This window comes from Lytechinus pictus, chromosome 13, assembly GCF_037042905.1.
Source record: "Lytechinus pictus isolate F3 Inbred chromosome 13, Lp3.0, whole genome shotgun sequence".
NCBI lineage: Eukaryota > Metazoa > Echinodermata > Echinoidea > Temnopleuroida > Toxopneustidae > Lytechinus > Lytechinus pictus.
The window spans coordinates 27,125,832-27,147,444 of record NC_087257.1 but is presented as its reverse complement, the minus strand read 5'-3'; the positions used below and the strand labels follow the sequence as shown (position 1 = coordinate 27,147,444).

The 21,613-nt window shown below is 36.8% G+C and overlaps 1 protein-coding gene across 1 annotated transcript; it reads right to left on the bottom strand.

Moving 5' to 3' along the window:
- Positions 1-2,454: 2,454 nt before the first annotated feature.
- Positions 2,455-18,938, bottom strand: LOC129274240 (cubilin-like). The gene is made up of 13 exons (XM_054911078.2): positions 18,805-18,938; positions 17,925-18,143; positions 17,241-17,435; positions 16,320-16,499; positions 15,154-15,201; positions 13,420-13,586; positions 12,087-12,312; positions 10,015-10,383; positions 8,955-9,002; positions 8,108-8,461; positions 6,485-6,859; positions 4,371-4,637; positions 2,455-3,652 (listed from the first exon to the last, which is right to left on the bottom strand). Exons 1-12 carry the CDS (start codon positions 18,920-18,922, stop codon positions 4,402-4,404), a joined length of 2,535 nt encoding a protein of 844 aa, XP_054767053.2. The 5' UTR covers positions 18,923-18,938; the 3' UTR covers positions 2,455-3,652; positions 4,371-4,401.
- Positions 18,939-21,613: the final 2,675 nt, after the last annotated feature.

Genomic DNA, 21,613 nt, shown 5'->3' with positions numbered 1-21,613 from the left:
ACTCAAATTCAAACCAAAGAAAAAGAGGCTTGTATTATCTTTGCCTGGAGGAGAAAGTAACCATCATAAAAAAGTAACTCACTAAACTCGAAGGTCAGCTGAGAAGATTTCAAAGTGCAGGCACAGGGTGAGACCGAACCGGAAACCACCGAAGCGTCAAATTGATCCACCCAAGGACCTACTACACACCAATATCGTCAGCATGCCTGTAGATCGGAAGGGCGTGATTAATTGCTGCAGACGTTCAACAGGTATGAATATTATTATGCTCTGCTATATAGGATTGAGCAATTTGTAATGCAATCATCGGTAATATCTGCACAGTATATCTAAGAATACCCCTTGTCACCTCACAAATCCCCATGTTAAGGATAAAATATGTCATGAACGCATATAATTCATTATATATGGCTGTAAAGAGTAGTCTTCACCTTATTAAAGGGATACTCCGGGTTGAAGATATTCGTATCTAAATAAATAGAGTAAAATTCACAAAGCAAAATGTTGAAAATTTCATCAAAATCGGATAACAAATAACAAAGTTATTGAATTTTAATGATTTGCATTATTCCGGTGAAACAATTCTAGGCATGTCTTCATGAATATTCATCAGATGGGCTGATGATGTCACATCCACATTTTCCTTTTTCTTATGCTACAACATGAAATCATAATTGTTTCATTTTTTTCAAAAATGTGTAAATGATGTGTCTCCGTTTATGATGAAATAAGTTTAGCAGCAAGAAATATCAAATGCACATAAGCAATTGTCAATCCAATTTTATTAGTTCTTGGTAGAAAAAAATTGAATAAACCTAGTTTCAAATAATAAAATACAAAAGAACAAGTGGGGATATGACATCATCAGTCCACCTAAAGAATATTAATGAATACATACCTAAAACTGTTTCACCTGAATAATGCAAATCTTTAAAATTCATTAACATTGTTATCCATTGTTGATTTTGTTGTTATCCGATTTTGATGAAAAATGTTCAGCATTTTGCTCTGTGAATTTTACTCTATTTATTGAGATATAAATATATTCAGCCCGGAGCATCCCTTTAATTTGATACCATATATATGTGGCATGTAGTCACGCTTGGAAAATCAGTATATAGGTATTCGTTACAGTGATGTAAATTTGTACGTGTGCCAAAAAAGGCATGACTGCAATGAATGAATCCAGATGCCAATGTCATATAATCATACATAAGTTATTAAACATAATATTTGTAAATCCCTTTTATTTATTTCAGTTTTATTTACGCAGGGTAGCCCTTTCAATTATATAACTGATTTACAAAGAGGCCCTGCAACGATAAAAAGAAAATATACATATTTTACAAAGGACATATAAATAAGATACAATCATACAATGAAAATAACATTAGGAAACGTATACATGCAAAGTAAAAAAAAAATCAAAGTGGGGTCTAAAACTAAGGCTTCAGCCGAAAGAATTTAGATTTAGTTTTGAATACTTGAAGGGATGTTGAATTTCTAAGATTCGAGGGAAGCTTATTCCAGAGGAACGGACCATAATATTGAAAGGACTTTTTCATGATTTCAGTTTTTGGTTTGGGAATAAGGAGAGGGGACTTTAAGGCGTATCTGGTTAGTATCAGAGGAGGACGAAATAATATAAGTAAATGAAGAGGCTTTAATAGGAGGAAATTATAATTTTGTTTACAATTTTTTTTGTAAAAGCCGTTGATGGCAGGTTCGAATCCCACTGGTTCCAATTTTTTCTGACTTATGATTTTCATTACAGATCGAGCATACCGATCTTAAACAAATAGGAGTAATGCCGAAAATTTGTTTCAAAAAATTAAAAATTAAAAAATAATATAAGATTCAAAAGATATTCTTTTCAATGAAATTAACTTGAGAATTGATACTAAAAAGTGTTTATTACACAATTATAATGTAATCTATTGAAAGGCGTTTTGAAATGGATGTTAATGCAACCGTTGTAGGATTATGACCTTATTGACATCTGGATTCGTTCATTGAAGTTATGCCTTACTTTGGCGCAAATCAAAAATGCACATCACTGCAAAGAATACCATATATATATATATACATATATAAATATATATATCTTCTCGCTTAACCTTACTCTAGCAATACTTACGGATCTTACGATCCTGTGAGGGGCTAGTGACCGACCGCCGAAAGCTTGACGAAGACTGGTACTGATCTTGCCCCACGGCCCTCTCAATACTCTTGATATATATATATATATATATATATAAATACATATATATATATATATGTGTATGTATATATACGCTATGTATGGGTGTGTGGGGTGTATGTTTGGGTGTGTGCGTGTGTGTGTGTCTATAAAATAAACAGAATTGCTCCCCTTAATGCAATTGGGCGAATTTTTTTTAACAATTTTTTTTGTCGAGCGCAAAAATACAAAATAAAGGCTCCACACAGTTTTTTTATTGTGAGTCCGATTTATTGAAAACTGACACCAAATATATCCTGAATTCCAATGTTTGGTTACATTTTAAATCATAATTAAATCTCATAAGAAGTAAAATTATAGAAAGGCTTCCTGTTGTCATTTTTTCTTTACAGAATAATACAAAATCTTTAGAATGAATCAAAAATGATATTATATTACACAGTTAAGACAAACAAAAAATATGAAGAATATTATTGAGACTGTTAAAGATCTCATCTAAAAGTCCATTAATCAATTTAAGCTTTACTAGAACGGAATGAATAAGACAAATCATCATTTTACAAAAATCCTTATTTTTCTTTTCAAAATTTGAACGACATTTTCCCGAGTGTACACGTACATTCATGAATTAAGAAACACTCTGCCAATGTACGTACTTGTATAAGAATTAAAAATAATTATAATTGGGGCAAATGCCCGTCTGTCTTGTAGTCATTTACTTTGCAAGAAAGAAATATGCTTAAGTAATACCTCAAATACTAAATATCTACAATAGAATGTTATATCTGATTCCAGGAAAAAATAAAAGGTTTTATAGCGTCGTCTTGTACTCCAAAACCCTAAGAATAGTGGAGAAAAGAACCGAAATACAATGAAATACACGTGAACAATAACTAAAACTTTGTAAGAAATACAGAAAATAAAAACCTGAAAACTAATTCTAATTCCTACGACGTTCATGGCTTCGAAATCCTCAATGATGCAAATATACAATCATTTAAACAAGTTCTTTACCCTTATATTTCTACAAAAATATGACAACTATTCGCCAGCATTTCTAATTTGGTTTATTCTCTGATAAAGTTACTTAGATTCCGCAGAAGCTCAGGACATGGATATCTTTTGTTCTGATAGAAATGCTTTCAAGCCTTTGTATCTCAAAGCGTTGTGTAATCCGAGTGAAAAAAAATTCATAATTATAAAATGGTATAGACGGTAAAATGTTCATATTCACTATCTGGATTCATTTTTTTTTAATGAAAGAAAACTCAGAGTCAAGGAACTCCCGTAAAATGAATGTTTTAGAAATCGATCGAACAACGTCTTCGGCTTAACCCCTGACTAAAATATCCTTTTGCACAGAATCATACAAACCATTCATGTTACAAAATCTTTTCGTGTCCTCCTTTATATTTCTTGATAGCCATTTGTGATTTTTTACGCTGTGTAGCCCTGAACAGAGGGAGAAAAGATAAAAAAAAAACCAAAAGGTTTAATACACAAGCATATGCTCTTTCAGAGAGGGTCAAGTGTGAAGTCAGGTTGTTTTAAAACCCAATGCACAAATGGTATTTAACAAAAAAAAAAAAAAATTTCTAGCGTTCAATTTAATTCTTTTTATAGCGTTCGCTTCAGGTTTTCCTAGCACAATCTTTGGTAACTTTGGGCGTAAATCCTTATTTTCAACGACTATAAGTAACCAAGTCTGTCCAACAAACGGTTGCAATCGGCTTATACCTTCAAACTCATGGTATAAAAATGTATTCATTTATAACTTTCCATTGAAGATAATGCACAGCATTTGTATGGCGCCATATATCTGTCAAAGACATTCAAAGGCGCATTTTGTAGGAGCCAACCAATCTGGGTCGCCTATAGAAGGGCGCGCACACAGAACTGTGACCCGCAGGTCTCTCCTCCCATTGTCTTGGTAAAAATAAAAATAATTGATTTTTAAGAAAAAATCTGAGGAAAAGCCAAAGTGAGAGTATAGCATCGCTTTTCCGACGGTGGCGGTGTCGTCAACATTGAAATCTTAACCACATAACTGACATATGATGACACAACTTGAAATGGGCCTATTTCATGAAACTTGAACGTGAGGGTATTCGTGTTTCACTGATCACCTAGCACCATTCCGAGTCAATTTGGGAGAGAAAGAAACACTCACCCGCTTTTTTGTTGCTAATTTCGCTTATCCTCTATGGATGATATGGTTTTGGAGGAAGAGCGTATGCCCCGCTTCCCACGGGTGTATCTTCGAAATCTGCATCTTGGTTTTCGTTCTGGGTGTCTGTCAGATCGTTATACCAGTCAGGTAGAAAGTTATCACCCGAAAAGTTAGTATCTTCAGAATAGATCGGGACCGTGTATGGTGCCCTGGTGGTTGGGGGAGGTCGGGTTGGAGGGATGAAGATGGGGCATACAGGACTGTCATCTGTATCCCGATCATTGCAAAAGAAAATAGAAGAAAAGAACGAGAAGAAGAAATTAGTATCACAGTAACATCCGTATGGTAACAATCATGAAGCGTGTAAAAAGAGTTCGAACATTATCCAACGTAATGGGCTATCGATGTTTTGGTTATCACGAATAAATAAAATAAATTATATCTTTTCTTTAAAATCGACTATACTTTTTGCATTTTCATATTCTTCTCATTTCACGAGTCAATTAATCTTTCGAAAATGATTTTGCAGCAGGATAAGAATTCATTTTAATTGGGGAATAAGTTGAAATTGGCACTTCATAAAAGTGTGATCTAAGTTAACACAGGTTTAACTAAACCGTGGTTATCAGAATACCACCCATAGTTTCTATTGGCGGCTTCGAATATGGTTCAAAGCAAACGGAACAGGTCTACTGCTACTCCCATTATTTAAAGTACCTTGATAACGACAGGGCTCTCTCTTACACTAGTCAAAATACAAGGAAAACAAACGGGGCAAAACGACTCCTTAGAAATGTTAGACAAAGAAATTCACGAGTTTTCGGACAGCAGCGCAGGAATTGCACTGAAAATGAAAGTCAAATCACCACACAGTAAAAAAAAAAATACAATGCTGTTTACTATATGAACCTTACAGTAATTGTTTAAACAGTTTAAACAAGTGTTTAAATCTTAAGCAACAAAGTTTAATTTTCAATATCTAATCTTCAATAAATTAAACATGATTGTTTAAACGGTTAAACAAATACTGTAAGGTTCATTTAGTAAACAGCGTTGTATAAGATCTTAAACAGCGTTTTTACTGTGCATGAAGTCTTTGTCGAGGATAGGTGAATCGAAACAGCATCTGCGTCTGGAACAAACATCATTATTGCAGTATTTTGTCAGCTCTGAAACGTCGGACGAAACTGCTGTTTCGATTCACTGATCCTCGACAGAGACTTGATTGTAATTTGACTTACATTTTCAATGCATTTGCTGCGTTGTAGGATTCATTCTGCGCCGTTGGGCGAATGAACTGCTTATAACTATAAGCATGATAAGTGTTTTAAACTGACTGTTAACTCCCAATAAGTGCTCACCAAACTCACACTGCAAAAACGCCGGTGTTAATCTAACACCAGCCTGGTACCTATATCGGTCCACACCAGAGAGGTGTTGAAACAACACCGGTTTGGCGTTGGGCTAACACCAATATGGCACTTGACCAATTAGTGTTTAACCAATATCGGTTTGATTCTTAACTGTTGTTGTTTCAACGCTTGTCTGGTGTGGACAAATATAGATACCAGGCTGGTGTTGAATTAACACTGTTTTTTTTTCCAGTGCACCATGTCATCTATTGAGTCAACTAAAAAAAAGAAGATGTCTATAGACGTATCCCGCCACAAGCCTCAGCTTTTAGGGTATACCCCCTTCTGTCAACCTAACATGTACATATTTATATTTTTCATAACAATTGTATGAATTTAATGTTTACGAAAAATGTAATGAAATGGAAGAAAATAGGGAAATGTTTATTTGAATTGAAAAAAATGAATGTCCCTAGTTCGTCTGTAGAGAAAATATGCACATGAAATATTTAATTCCTTGCAGGAAGTGTCATTTCGTGGTCAAGTCTCCCTATTTCTTTCCAAAAATAATTAGTTATGTTTAAAAAGATAAAGGATCAGGGGCCAAGAACCAGTGGGGACTGTGGGGTTATTTTTTAAACATAAAGAATAAATGGGACAATGCGTCTCTAATCAAAGACGGGTGGGGCGAGCCCTGCTTGTCATTTTGGCACTAAAGAGAGCCCCGAGTAACGAACAACTGAATATTTTTTTTTAACTTGCCAGCAGGAGTCATAGCGTCTTTAAAGTTGATGAGCCATCCGGCGTAATCGCTGTAATCAGTGGTATTGAAGATCATCCAGACAGCGTTTGTTCGGGAGAAGTATCGACCTTGAGATTGGTCTTGCATAGGCCTATTATGTCCGCTGTATTCGTCGACTATGATATCCCCGCCTCCCATGATGCAGCCTTCCCCGATGCTCAGGATATCGTTGCCCGGTTCTGTATTGAACATCAGAAACTGCAACTCTATCCTCTTTCCGGGCGCCCCAATGATCTGGTAATAGCAGGTCTCTCCATTGTTGTAGTTGTAAGGATAGTTGGGTGAGCCAATGGTGATGCCTCCTTCAGCAAGGATGTGGAGGTGACCACTGCAGTCTGGAAAACAAAGGCAAGCATAAATATAATGATTTCTGCTGAATTAATAATGGATAGATACTTTTTTTGGCGGGCATCAACACAGGAGAAGGCACAAACCACCCCTTTAATTGACCGCGTCATGAAAAAATGGGAAAGGAAAAAGCGGATTTTTAACAGAGGACTATTAAAAAGAACATAATAAGTCACTAAAGTCAGGCAGCTACACAATTCCTTTTTTTGCATCGATGATAAAAAGTTATTGAGGTCTTAATTGGGTTATGAATAAGAAGTGAAAAGCCGTTTTACACTGTATATTTCAAAATATTCAAAGGCCATAAAAAATCAAGATGAATACTTGAATATGAAATTGATGTGGATAAGAAAATGGTTCAAAGTACAAAAAAGTACATAAATTCCTTATTGGGGCGTTGCAAGAAACTTTGAGTCAATTACATGTCAATTTTAGATTCCAAAGTCAGTCGCTCACCATAAATTGCAAAATCGTGATTGATTGCTTGTCTGCTGCTTGCAACAAAAAGTACAAATAAATTTTGATTTAGTTGCAATTCTTTTATTAATCGCAAATTCGAAAATTAGTAACAGAAATTTTCAACTGATTGCAAATATTTTCTTGCAACACCCCCTAAGAAAAAAACAAGAGGTTTATTAATATGAACTTTTTTTCCCTTAGAAAAAAAGGTTATTTCCTAAACCTCTTTTGATATCATTGTTTTCTAAAAATATGTGACGTGTATGGAGTATTGCATCTCTGCTGCTCACAGTTATGAGAATAAGAACATGGATAAAAATTTGGCATAAGAAAAAAATATTTAAATAAGAATAAATAAGAAAAAATATTCAAATAAGAATAAAAATATTTAAATAAGCTTAGTGCTTGCTATAAAGTGTCTCTGATATCCGCTTCGAATATACTTCGAAAGGGATATGACATTATGTTCTCTATATTATATATACATATAAGAAATGAGCACATAAAACATGAATACAATTGAAAATAATTGATTTCTTGCCATTTTAATTAAAAAAATATAATCTTATGATGGATTTTGACGTACTGTTTAGGAAATTATATCATGTTCCACCTTTTACCCCCATTTCGTTTCTCCTTATCTAGTTTTTTCTTGGTTATGGATTTTTTTGGGGTGGGGGCATGACCCCAAGCCCCCTCCTGTATGTCAGTTTGAATGAATGAGTGAATGGAAGAAAAAGTACAAAATATAATACATAAATAGCCCCCAAACCTACTATTGTATGGCAAGGTTTCAATGACCATAGTCCAACCAGAAAGCTCATAGTCATAATCGGTGATGAATCGGACCCAAAGATTGTGAGCGGTTGTAATGATATCTTCGGGCTTTTCGCGGCCGCTGTGAACGAGAAACGGCTCTCCTTCGTCAGGGTCCGTTCCGTTACCGACCTTGATGACATCGCGGTTCTTCTCTGTTTGGAATTGCGAGAAGGAAATGCGGACTTTCCCGCTGAAAGGGACCTCGATCTCCCACAGACAGTCCAGTAGTTTCCTGTATTTAGAACCAGCTCGTGGTGAGTTAATAACCAGTTTAGTGCTGCCGACGGCAGCTTCTACCTCGCCTCCGCAATCTGTATAAGATTAAACACAAAAACTAAATTAAGGGCATAAGACAAGTATTTTATTGATTGGTACAATGCTTACCATGTTTGGTATCAGGATTATTAAACAGATATTTATTGATTATCCTTATCTTCAGGTAGCACGAATCATTCTTCATGAATGTGCAGCATCTTCTTCATCCCCTCCTTCCTTATTCTTCTTGTTTCATGATTGCTGTCCAACAACAAAGGCTAACTGGTAACTTAACACCATAAGCCATTCTTAATCATTATTATTTTCATTTAAATTGATAAAAATCAAAATCAACTTTGGGAATACATTCAATGAAAAATAAATAATATATTAGAACTAAAGAAATAGATTTACAATAAATTGATACAACAATACAAATAATGTTCTTACTTTGTAAGCAATGATTCTTTATATCATTGTGGGAATCAATGACTATATTTTGTTTGAGATGCACTGGCTCTCGTGAAAATAGAAAGGGCTAATACTTACTTGTGTCTGGCTCCTGTGTGGGACGTGTCTCGGGTGTAAAATTTGCAGCTGGAAGATAAAAAAATACAGGTACAGAAAGAGAGAGAGAGAGAGAAATGTTTAGATATCATAGTTCAGAAATTCTTGTGATTATATGACCTGTTTGAAAAGAGATAACCATACATGCAGTAGAAAAGGAAGAGTAAACATGGATTGGATGAATATATATACATGTATATATATAAAAAGAAAGGGGAGGCTTATAAGCTAGCTTGCTCATATACATGTAAGCTTTTTAAATCAATCGCCAAAGTATGATCGTTCGAGAGTAAATAAAAATCAACATTTAAAAAAATGATAATTATAATTCCAGTCTTGGAATGAGTATAGGAAAGTCTAAATCTGGAATTAATTGATTGATGAATACCTGAAAACAACGTGAATTTCAATCTAGAAGGCAAACTATATAGCCTCGTTCAGATGTGGGTTCCTAGTTGGAATGTAATTTTATTACGCATCTATCAAAATTCCAAAGATATTTATCACGACCCAGTCTCCATAGGACCGATCACGAGATACATTCCGACTAGTTTACCACGACCTCGCTGGGGCTATCGCCGGTGTCAGGTCGGATTAACTTCCGGAAGAGGTAACGCCGAACTTACGATTGTTCCTGTAGAGAGAGCTTTACTCCGGAAGTTTTACGCGAGGTCGCAAGGTCATAGATACTTCGAGGGCGGCTAGCTACTAGATACTCCAAGTGCAGTCTGCACGGGCAATTTACTCCGACCGGCTGGTCGTGATAGCAAGATATTCCTGGACAAAACAAGGAGTATCTTGGTCGGAAGAAGGTCGGAGTAACTTACCACGACCCCTGTCTAGACGGGCTTTAATCCGACCTCACTCCGACTGGGCTTTCTTCTACCCTTCCCCCTACCGAAACAGCCTATGTTTGAATGAGGCTCATACATGGATCTTGTGTTTCAAGAAATTCGTGCTAGGTCCCCATTTCCCTGACAAGGTGGGTGTTAACTAAGCCAGATATAGAATAATGACTATTGATATAATCATGTTTACTTACGTCTAATGCTGGTATCAGATACTTCTACTTTGAACCCTCGATCGATGACAGAGGCGTCTGATCTAAAATAAACCCAAGCTTCATTCTGAGGAGTATCGAACCCGACTGGGTCCGGCAATTCATTACCACTGTGGTCATCGATTACGTAATTTGATCCATCATTGGCAGGGCCTCCACCGTATCCAGCGCTGACAGTGTCGTACCTCTTTTCTGTGGCGAATTCTTTGAAAATGACGGAAAGTTGGCGTCCGGGGGCTCCGGTAAACTTCCAGATGCAGTTGAGGTTTATCCGGTAGCCCAAGTCAGGGAAGAGAGGTGAAGCTACAACGATGGACCCGTCCTCAGGTACGTCGATGGATCCACCACAACCTGTTTATGAGAATATTAGAGTGATTATGTCTACTGGTATGGTTAAGAGCGAGATGACGATTTATCGTAGAACCCTCAGAGACAGGGGCGTCGATCCATTTTTCAGATTGGGGGGGCAAAATCATGAATCAACTTTCCAAAGGCGCTCGATCACACAAAACAAACAAACTCACACACACACACACACACACACACACACATATGCCTATATATATATATATATATATATATATATATATATATATATATATATATATATGACTCATGAGATAGAGAACCATATCTCACCAACAAATTAATGCGAGCGCGAAGCGCGAGCTGAAATTTCTTTATATTCTGACCTGAAAGCTTGATATTCTAAGCATTTTTGGTACCAATGATTAAGACGGGTATCTAAAAAAACAATAGATGCGAGCGCGAGCTGAAAATTTTGATATTTCGATCTGAAAAAAAATTGAGTTTAATAGACGTTTTTAATAAAGAATGAGATATAGATCCAACAAAAGATTATTGCAAATCGAAGTGGGAGTTCTTTTGAGGTTTGGAACTGAAAATGGGACATTCTATTCAGCTATTTGATCATGAAAAGTATGGGTTTTGCTACAGAAATGATGCGAGCGCGAAGCGCGAGCTGAAAATTTTTCATATTTCAATCTGAAAAGCGGACATTTTGAGCACGATTTTAGATAAAGAACAAATTGTGTATCTCAATCTCGCTTGCTGATTTCTCTGTAACATTACAATCTTATTTTATTTTTTGCACATGCGGAATTATTGGGGGGGGGGCAAAACGATATGTTTGCCCCCCCAATATTTTCATTGGTGGGGCGATCGCCCCCCTGCCCCCCCCCCCCCCCAGGATCGACGCCTCTGCTCAGAGACGTCTAGTCAAAACAGGGCAAAACCTTCTGTGCATGAGCAAACGGCACCGCGAGGTCCATCTCATTAACCTAAAGAGCACACGAGAACGTTGGCTCTAATATGAGGACGAGATGGTTCTCGATGGGGAAACCTTTGTATATGCAATTATCTTATCTCGACGTTTCGACAAGTGTGTCTTTGTCGTCTTCAGGAGGTTGAAGACGAAAAGAACACACTTGTCGAAACGTCGAGTTTGGGTGGTCCTTTTCAGGACGAACAATTTTGCCTTAGAAAGATACATGGTGTACCGTGAAACCTACTACACTTTAGCTTTGAACCCGCTTAAAATAAAAGGAAAATTTAGTTTCATATTTTTCCTAAGAGAGATTGTCGATATTCGCTTTATTTTGTTTTGTAAAAATCAGGGCACAAAAGCCCAACGGAGTTACACGATATCTCCTTTCATAATCATTCGCTCAAAGATCATTTTGTGACTAATTGGTAATACGGAGTTTTTGCATCGCGACGCAGAATGCTGTCAAGAACATAGAAGATGCATTGTCAATTTCCCTTCGTGAAAAAGAGCAACAAAGAAGTCTTTGTCGAAAATTGGTGAATCAATGCAGCAGTTTCGTCCTGGACTCTGGACAAATAACACAATTGCAATTTTTCATCAGCTCCAAAACTTAAAACGAACTGCTGTTCTGGTTCACCAATTTTAGGCAAAGGCCTCGCAGCTGTTCATTGTCATTTGACGGACATTTTTCAATTCATTTTCTGTGTTCACGAATTCGTTTCTGCATCCCGGTGCGAAAAATCTCCATTGCCGCAATGGATCTTACCAGTATAGGGTTGGTCTCTTACGATAGCCCTGAAGCCACGCCAGGCATTGGCTGGGTCACTGGTAAACCTCATCCAAGCTTGATTGTTATCAATTACTATGGGTTTGGAAGAAGGGTTGCGTCCAGTGAGCTTTCCGCCTCCGGTGAAATAATCGCTTCTTACTTCAGGCCGACTAGGTGCTTCGTTGGATCCAGGGGTGCCGCCTGTTCCGATTTCCACGAAGTCCTATGTGTTTAAGTTTGACGGTGATAATCAAGAGGGCAAGGGGAAAGGTATACATAGAAATCCTGTAATTAATGGATGCATTAACTGAACTACACGCAACTTTCAGTTAAAAGGACTATAACGATTTTTTTTTCCAATGGCTATATTGTAATGGATTTGTTGTGATTAAAGTAGGGATTACACTTAATATCAATATACGAGCGAGCGAAGTGTGCAATAAATTTTTCAGTAGTTGAAACTTGAAAGACAGAATGCAACCTCTTTCAAGTGGCGGGAATCATATCATGGGCAATGTATACGTAAGTATATACTGTGGCTATATTGTAATGTATTTGTTGGGATATTAAGTAATGAAGTACAGTAAATATCACTATGCGAGTAAGCAAAGGTCAGGATTCTTAATTATTGGAAGACAGAATGTTCACTAAAATCGTCTTTCAAGGTGTGTGTACTATATTATTAGAGAAAATGCGGTGAGTGAGCGTGGTGAGCGAGCCTTGAAGAAAAGTTATTTTTCTTCAGTCGTTAAACTGATGTAAAAATATTACAGAGGATAAAGGTAAATTTTAAATAACATAAATTTTAGGAAAAGGGAATATAAAAAGAGAAGAAATACTAAGAGCAAATGAGGATTATACAGTCCAGATTTTGTTCAATGAAAACTCATTTAGTTACTGGTTAAAGGTGAAATGAGAATAATTTAAAAAATGGGATCATGATTATCGGTATTAAGGGTGCTTTATGAAATGATTATAGGCCATCACAGGCCACAATATAAACTTAAAAAACACACACACACACAAAACCGTGCAAATAGTTCAGAGAGATGTCGAGAGCGGTAATTCAAATTGCAGCGGTATTGAAAAAATATGAAGAAAAGCCTCCCGGATCGGTTTCATCTATATAGGCGCGGGTGGGGGAGGGGTGGGCGGGGGTAACGTGCACCCTCTTTTATTTTAGGACCTTTATGTTTTGTGAATTTTTATTGTCATTTTTTGCTGGTTTTTTTTGCGACAGGAAAATTCCTCTAGTTGCGTTGACCTTTGACCTCATTTTTTGCCCCCCCCCCCCCCAGTAAATCACGGATTTGCCCCTGCTTTCACGTACCTGGTTAGTCTCTAGATCGAAGCTCTTGAAGGATATACCAATACGCCGACCTCTTACGATACGGATGACCCAATCACATTCCATGTAGTTGCCATAAGGCTCTGGGTATCCAGGTGAAGTGATTTCCTGTTCCGAATCTACGTCTAGTCTGATAGTCCCTCCACAAGCTGGGGAAAAAATAATTGATAATACATTGGTAACTAGTAGGTGAAGTCGGGTCAGTGATAGGTCAGTATGCCATCACGTGACCATAGCTGCAAGGATCGTATAATATTTCATATCGTCTATCTAGACGTTAAATAGTTATAATATTTCACTTTCCGATGAAATTATATTTTCCCAAAAATATTATACAGTCCATGTAGATTCTCCATCATCGTCTGCATTGGCTTTATGATAAACTTGCAATGCTTGCTGCGCTGTAGCTCTTATCCATCGACGTAAAAAAAATAAAAAGCACAGCTGGCGCTTGCTCCATGCTCTCTTGCACCCACAAAGAGATGGAAGTTGGACGGGAGTATTTCTTTGATGCAATGATAGCCAATGTCTTAAACATTACGTGCATCTAAATCAGAACCTACAGATGTTTTTGCCGACTCTGGTCATTTACAAAGGAAGTTTTCCTCGTCCTGTTTTTTGTTGGCTGGTGTCTTGTAATAGCAAACGCCATCCACTCACAAATACTTCAAATTTGAAGCAGCAAAGTTGAAGAGCAGACGATTTTGGGTGATATAAACTGTATAATAATTTGATAAACTTCTGCACATACATAATGTCTTTCGAGATGCGGATCAACACCCAGGTACGCGGCATGTAACTTTGAAATATCAGTAGGGAAACATTGAAAAATTAGATTATATAAATGAGAACCCCCCCCCAAAAAAAAAAAATCACAATATTGCCTCTGTCTTAAAACTAAAATTACAAATTGTAGTCCAGATTCTGTACACTAAGTTTGTGCAATATATCTAACTCAAACGGACTGCTTCATTGAGCCATGTTATAATTGACGGTGACCATCATAGAATCAAGTTGATCGATCAAAGTACACGAATATGAATATCATGTTATTCAAAATAATGACAGCCACATGTCAGTGAATTCATTATCTAACCGATGTATATCCATCTCTTTGTCTGTTTGTAGATTCATGATGCAGTCTACGCGTACATCAAGCAAACTACATGGCTTCTTATTAGCAATGAGGTACGTCACCTCATTTAATATACAACACAATTATATTCACTGAGGTGACGTCGACTCGAAACTTAGAAAGTTAGAATATAACAAATGTTATCATTGCAGCTATGATCACGTGATAGCGTATCGAACTATCAGTGATTCGAATCTTCATATTAACATAACATGTCATTTCCCTGACAGTGTTTTTTTTCCCATGAATGTGCTTCGGCCAATATTCTACCGAGAGTAAAATATATCTTCTAAGGAGAGTAGAAATGTTATTTATTAAACAGATAGACAAGGCAATATAGGTTATAATATTCAAGCTATTGGTATCAATATCTGTTATCACATCATCAAACCATCTAACAAAAACTTGACCTACCACGTAAAAGAAAGAATCATGAACATATCACTTAAACTACTAGGTCACTTCTTCTTTTCATCATACTATACTACTTCTACTCTTATGTTTGAATGTCTTTATTTATCCTAATGAACATATTGTTTGAATTTACTTGAACTTTGAGAGGAAAGAACGAAAATTCTTACATTTATTCTTTGCATCTGGGAAAGGGCTTTGGGCGACATTTCCGGGATCTGTGAAGGAAAAACGTAAAACAAACAAAGTAATATTGATTGAAAGATTTCACAACTATAATACTAGTCTGTCTTTATAGCTCTTGTCAAATGTGGAGTACATAATAATGTAATTAATGATACCCGATTTCTGAAAGAGTCATGTAAATCCTAGTTCCATAGTATGTACCTATTTGACTGTGACCATTTACTAAGAAATTGATCACTTTCAAATAAAATCACATGTTTTACTATCATTGAAATGTCAAATTTGAACATCATTATTTTAAACATATCAAATTTGAACATATGATGGGATAAAAAAAAATGGGTTCCCTTTTTCTGGAATGCCTTTTTATGAAACGTATCAGAAATATTTTTCATTTTTAATATCTTTCATTTGCAAATACCTGTCAGATACTGACATATTAGTGCACAAGTAGATATGCACATAATTCCCTGTGATTTATCTTTGAAACTATTTAATCTGGAGCATATTGCAAAAAGGCTTTTATACTCAATCACAAGTTCAAAAATCAAACGCAACTTGTTTTTCTAGCATAGGTGCATATTGGACCTTTGCAGGATTTTCTGAGATGCGTTTAAAGGGGTGATCAAGGCTGTACGTAATATGATTTTGATAGATAAAGAAATATCAAAGAAACACAACACTGAAAAGTTGACCAAATGAGACAAAGAATAACAAAGTTATGCCATTTTAAAGATTAGCATTCATTTCAATAAAACAGTTCTATACATTGTCTTCATGAATATTCAATGGAAAAAAAAAACTGATGATGTCTCTCCCCACTATTTTTTTATATTTTATTACAGGTAGTTATGTTTATTAAAATATTTATCCTCCAAGAACTAAAACAAAATTGAAGTTGAGCATTTAATAAAATGTAAATCAAATTTTTACACATTCTACCATTTGAACAAATCTTGAACACTCACACCTTATGTGTCCTCCGCAAGAACCTGGAATTTTAACACGGTTAAATTTGAACATTTTCAAAACGTGAAGAACAACACATGATCCCCTATCTATGTATAAACACACTTGCGACACACAGCGTGTTCTTTCCAGCACAGGTTAACACAGTTTAATTTCTAAATTAACTATCATAATCACTTACCAAAGACAGATGTATCAGCAACGGTAATCTCAAAGCCTGAGAAGTTGTCCCAGTCATCACTCTTAAAACTCATCCATATCGTGTCACTGTTGACGCGGAATGATCTCGGTTGTGGTATATCTGGTCCACTGTGTTTGTAGATCAGGTAACGCGTGGGATCTTCTTCATCCTCCTTCTCACCTTGAAGATTATTAATAATAATAATGATAAATAATGATAATAACGTTTTATTTACCCAGGGTATCCACTTCAGTTAGGACACTGCTCTACCAGCGGGCCCTGCATAACATAGTATGTTATCATTACCCTTCTCAAATCTAAATGCTGAGCGCCTAGCAAGAAGGCAGAAGGTCCCATTTTTATAAGTCTTTGATATGACTCGGCCGAGGATCGAACCCACGACCTCCCGTTCATGACGCTCTGCCACTGAGCCACCATGCCCGGTAAAGTAAGGCAATTCTTTTAAAACGTGTTATATGATATGAGAGGGTAAGCAGAAAGGTTCACCTGGCACCACTATATTGGTCCGTCGCGTAAAAGTAAATCTTATGTGCTAACTTTCTTGAAATCTGTAATTAGCTGTCCATCATTGTAACCATGGTAGCTATCATCAGAGTCAGATACTGCTAAACTCTTCTGAGACAGAGACTTGGCGACCAGCAGACTCTTCTTACAGTGTACGAATACCCTTTCAGTTCTGGCACACCCGATCCTGGAGGTCAAAGTGCCATTTTTGCAACACGTACCGCACAGCAAAAGAGAGGTATAGAGTCTAATCAAGACTTTGTGAAAAGAAGCAGTGCCAGGATTGCTAACGGTTGTTGTCGAATAGTGGGTTATCTGAACAGAAGATGACAACATGCCTAGACAATTGTGTTGAGCTTCGGACAGCCTTTCTACGCCTTCAAAGATATACCTTACCTTTTCCTAAACTGAAGAAGTCGTAGTCTGATTCTGTGTCGAATTTCGTAATGGAGACAGCAAGACTGCTACCCTCTGTGGTTTTGATCTGCCAGTAACAGTACATATCGCTTGGGTACAGTCGTGGGTAGTTAGGGGAAACTATTCGAACACTCTTGTTGGTCATATCAGACATATCGATGTCTTCGCCACATCCTGAAAGAAAAGGAGGGTAGAAGCATCATTTTAAGGCTAAAGAATCATAGAATGTGATTTGTCTTTGGATGCTTGACTTTGATTTCCTTTCGGACAAGTCACACCAACGTAACCGACTCTAAACCTATCGATGGTCTCTGAATGCAAAGAAGCTAATCAGGATTCCGTAACACAAAGGTTTGCGATGAATTGCAAATATGAAAGAACAGCACTGACTGGTTCCTGGTCAGTATTTTAAACCAAATGCGTGTGTAACGTTAATCTTGATTGGCCAGTCCGTTTAGCGATTGATCGCTAAACTTTGTGTTACGGAGACCTGATCCCTAATCACGCTCCTCTCAGAGTGAGATGAGGGACTATAGTCCTGATGTAATGAGATTTCAATCATTCAAGAGTAAATTAGTAACGTTTTTGGAGTGAAAGTGTCCATCTTTTTTTGTTATGGAAATCCTTGCAACTGATTGGCTTAGAGCAAATTTTGTCACTTACTCCTTGGAAGATGCTCCTTGAGCTCGCACCATTTTCTGTTCTCGTCGCCATTACACAGCTCTTCCCTCTCGCTGCCATAGTTCTTCACAGTCTGGTTGAGGCAGTCTGCGAGCTGTGGGATACCGCAGTCTTGTATCTCATCACAGACTTGATTCCACGTGATGCATTTGTCTTCCTCGATGCACTGGACTCCTTTCGTGAGGTCTGATTCGTCACATGCTGTAAGGGAAAATTCATGATAAATCTTCGGTAAATGAAGAGCAGTCCCGAAAGGTATACATCTATCTTTGTAAACTTAAGAGAAAATGCATTTCTTTACACATTTTGTACATGAGACTCTTAAAATTAGTTATACTAAAGTGCATTTACCACTGTTTGTTACAAAACTGAGGTTGAAACATTTGTTCAAAGTCAGGCTTCTATCTGAGTTACGGTGGTATAGCAATAACTCAATTTTGGGGCAAGTAGGCCTATCATACAGTCAAGAAAGCCTCACCTCTGGAGTGAGTTTTATATTAAATGAAAATAACTTTTTTTTGTATTTCTGTATTCTTTACACAATCACAATGAAAAGAATATAAAACATGTGTTTTTCATAGTCTATTTAATTCATCAATTGATTGCATTGCTTGATAAATAACAATAATTTTCATTACACCTCTTACATTCTCGAACTCTTCTTACTCGATCTGCTTAATTATTAACTTGACGTGGTGGCTCAGTGGTAGAGCATCCGTCTCATAAACAGGGTGATCGATATTATTATTATTATTATTAGGCCTATAGGTAGTAGTAGTATATTATCTATCATCATCATTATAATTTACTATTCTTCTTCTCATCATCATTATTATCATTTTAATCAACTATATATACTCACGTCTTAGGTCTTCATCGATATCACTCATACGAACCCTGAGTAACTCCAGTTTCTGCCGCGATTCCTTAAATCCTGTAAATCGCGCTTGACGACGCGTCCTCGACTTCGAATGTGCCATCCAATTATCATTCTCCTGGTATTGAAGAAAACAAAATCGGAGAAGAAAAATCAAAGAAGCTGAAAGTTTGAGGATCTTTGGGCATTTTTTTATATCCTTGTTCTTTATTACAAATAATCAAGAATCATGATATTTACAATGGATTGCCATGTTAACAATAGTCTCTGACAATGCACGTATATACTGTATATTTGTTAGTCTTGTTTTTATTTCATTTTATTTTTTATTTTTTGTCAGGGAGGCTTCTATCACAATCAAATTGGTTTCTGGTGTGGTAGACTTTCATCATTATTTTAAAAATTCAACTGAACAACGTACGCTGGCTACCTACTTCTACTACTACTACTTCTACCACTACTACTACTACTACTACTGCGACTTCTACTACTTCTTGCTCTACTACTACTACTACTACTACTACTACGACTACGACTACTACTACTTCTTCTACTACTACTACTACTACTACTACTACTACTACTACTACTACTACTACGACTACTACTTCTACTACTACTACTACTATTACTACTACTACTACTACTACTACTACTACTATTACTTCTACTACTACTACATATACTATTACTTCTACCACTATTACTACTACTACTACTACTACCACTACTACTACTATTCGGTCTACTACTTCTTCTTTTATGATTTTTATAACTTACATTATTATGTCAACTAAACATTATGCATGAAAGTACACTCCAGAACCAATACTCCCTACGACAATACCCCACTCCTTTACAATCACACCGGCAAATCCGACTCCAGACCAACCAAATCCGTTACATTATTTCCAAAGGCATACCATCAGTTGGTTTGGAATCTGATTTTCTGGTGCGCCTGGGGCCTAGGATACCCCCTTAGGTGATAGCTAGCCCCCCCCCCCCCCCGTGGATAACTTCCTCCTGGGGATATATCCTCTACGGTGATTACCCTATAAACCATCTACAACAACCGATATTTACCAAGACAATTACCCCCCCCCCCCTCAACTTAACCGGTCAACTACCGGGAGACAAATACCCCTAGATCTTCTAGACACTTCCCCCCGTGGACACTACCCCAGGTTTCCCAGAGGATCGTTATCCTAAGGAGAATTCATTCTCGGGTGACGCGGATCGAGCCATGGAGATGGTTTACAACACATGTACTTGTACGTTTAGGCCTAAATACGACTATAACAACTACGAAACTCGATGCCACACGCCAATCATTCCTTTAGCATTGTATTTAATAAAATGGTAATAATGGTTTCATAGAAAATTTTCGAGAATGCCCCCTTTTGGACAAATCTGCATGTGTCTCTTGATTGTCTCACAATTTCTCGTTCTGGTGACAAACTGTTCGCCTTTCTAACTCAACTAAAGACATGATTTTATTCCCTACAACTTGTCATTTTGTCTTTCACCTGAGAATCACGAACATACATTATTTTTTTCCGTTTCTTCTGCGATTCAGGTCGGGCAACCAGATATTGTTGCTGAATTTCCATATTGTATTTAATGAGAAAGATGAAATAAAGGGAGAAAAGAAAAAATCATCATGAGTGATTTTCCTGGGGAATGATCATCGCTCATGCATGTCCTTGACAATAATCATTGGCCTCTTCTTCTTCTTCTTCTTCTGGAAACAGTACAGTCCACCGTCTGGTGTATTGTCGTACTCTTCTGGTAGGGCGAGACGTGGAGGTCACGTGGGTCAATGCACTTCCGTTATGGGTCGAATGTAGGTGAACCCTGAGCTTGCACTTTCTTCAGATCAAATTGCACTGTGTTTGTTTCGTAAAAACCGCATGCATAAATGTCGAGTACAAACAGCAAATAATATATTCAGTTCATTTTGGCTAGCTCTTTCTACGCGGGTATTTCTTTTTCTATTCTGTTATTTATAATACTTCTGATAAAGAAAGTATTCTGGTATTAAAATACTCTTTATTTCCACAAAGTGATTTCCTATTTTCTTCTGGAAACGTGGGATAATTGCATAGGTCTATAAAGTAGCATAGATTGATTTTCCTACTTTCAAACTGCAATCTTTTTGCAGTTTTTGTAACCATGAAAAAAATAGGTATCTCACTAAACAATTGATGTGAGCGCGAAGCGCTAGCTGAAAATCTTTGATTTTTCCGACTTTTAAACTAGAAATTTTTAGCACATTTTGTAATTATGAAAAGAATAGGTATCTCACGGGTCGTGTTGTCAAGTGGTTAGAGCATTGGACTCATAATCGCAAGGTTGTGAGTTCGAATCCCCACTCTGCCATTGTCTCCATTTTGATAAAAAGACCCTAGAGTAATACCTGTCGTCTATAAGGTCAGCCATTATAACTGATTAACCTAGACGTAGAATGTTTCCTGGGTAATTGGTTATATACCACCTCGGCGTTTACCAGCAAAATGATGTCCTGCCGAGTTCCTATGGGAGTTACCAACAGAAACAGAAACTAAACGATTGATGAGAGCGCAAAGAACGAAATGAAAGAAAAAAATGATTTTTCGACCTTTAAACTGGATTTTTTTTGCTTTTTTTTTAGCATGTATAAAATAGTTGAATAGGTATCTAACTTCAAAAAAAATCATGCGAGCGCGAAGCGCGAGCTGAAAATTTTCATTTTTCGACTGGAAAAGTTGATGTTCTATTAGTAGGCCTACATTTTGTAACAATGAAGACAATTGGT

Coding starts and splice junctions, on each gene's coding strand:
- LOC129274240 (XM_054911078.2), bottom strand. CDS start 18,922: ATGGCACATTCGAAGTCGAGGACGCGTCGTCAAGCGCGATTTACAGGA. Junction 16,500..17,240: donor CTTCTTCAGTTTAGGAAAAG/GTAAGGTATATC, acceptor ATAATCTTCAAG/GTGAGAAGGAGGATGAAGAA. Junction 9,003..10,014: donor ATCTGATACCAGCATTAGAC/GTAAGTAAACAT, acceptor TTTATCTTCCAG/CTGCAAATTTTACACCCGAG.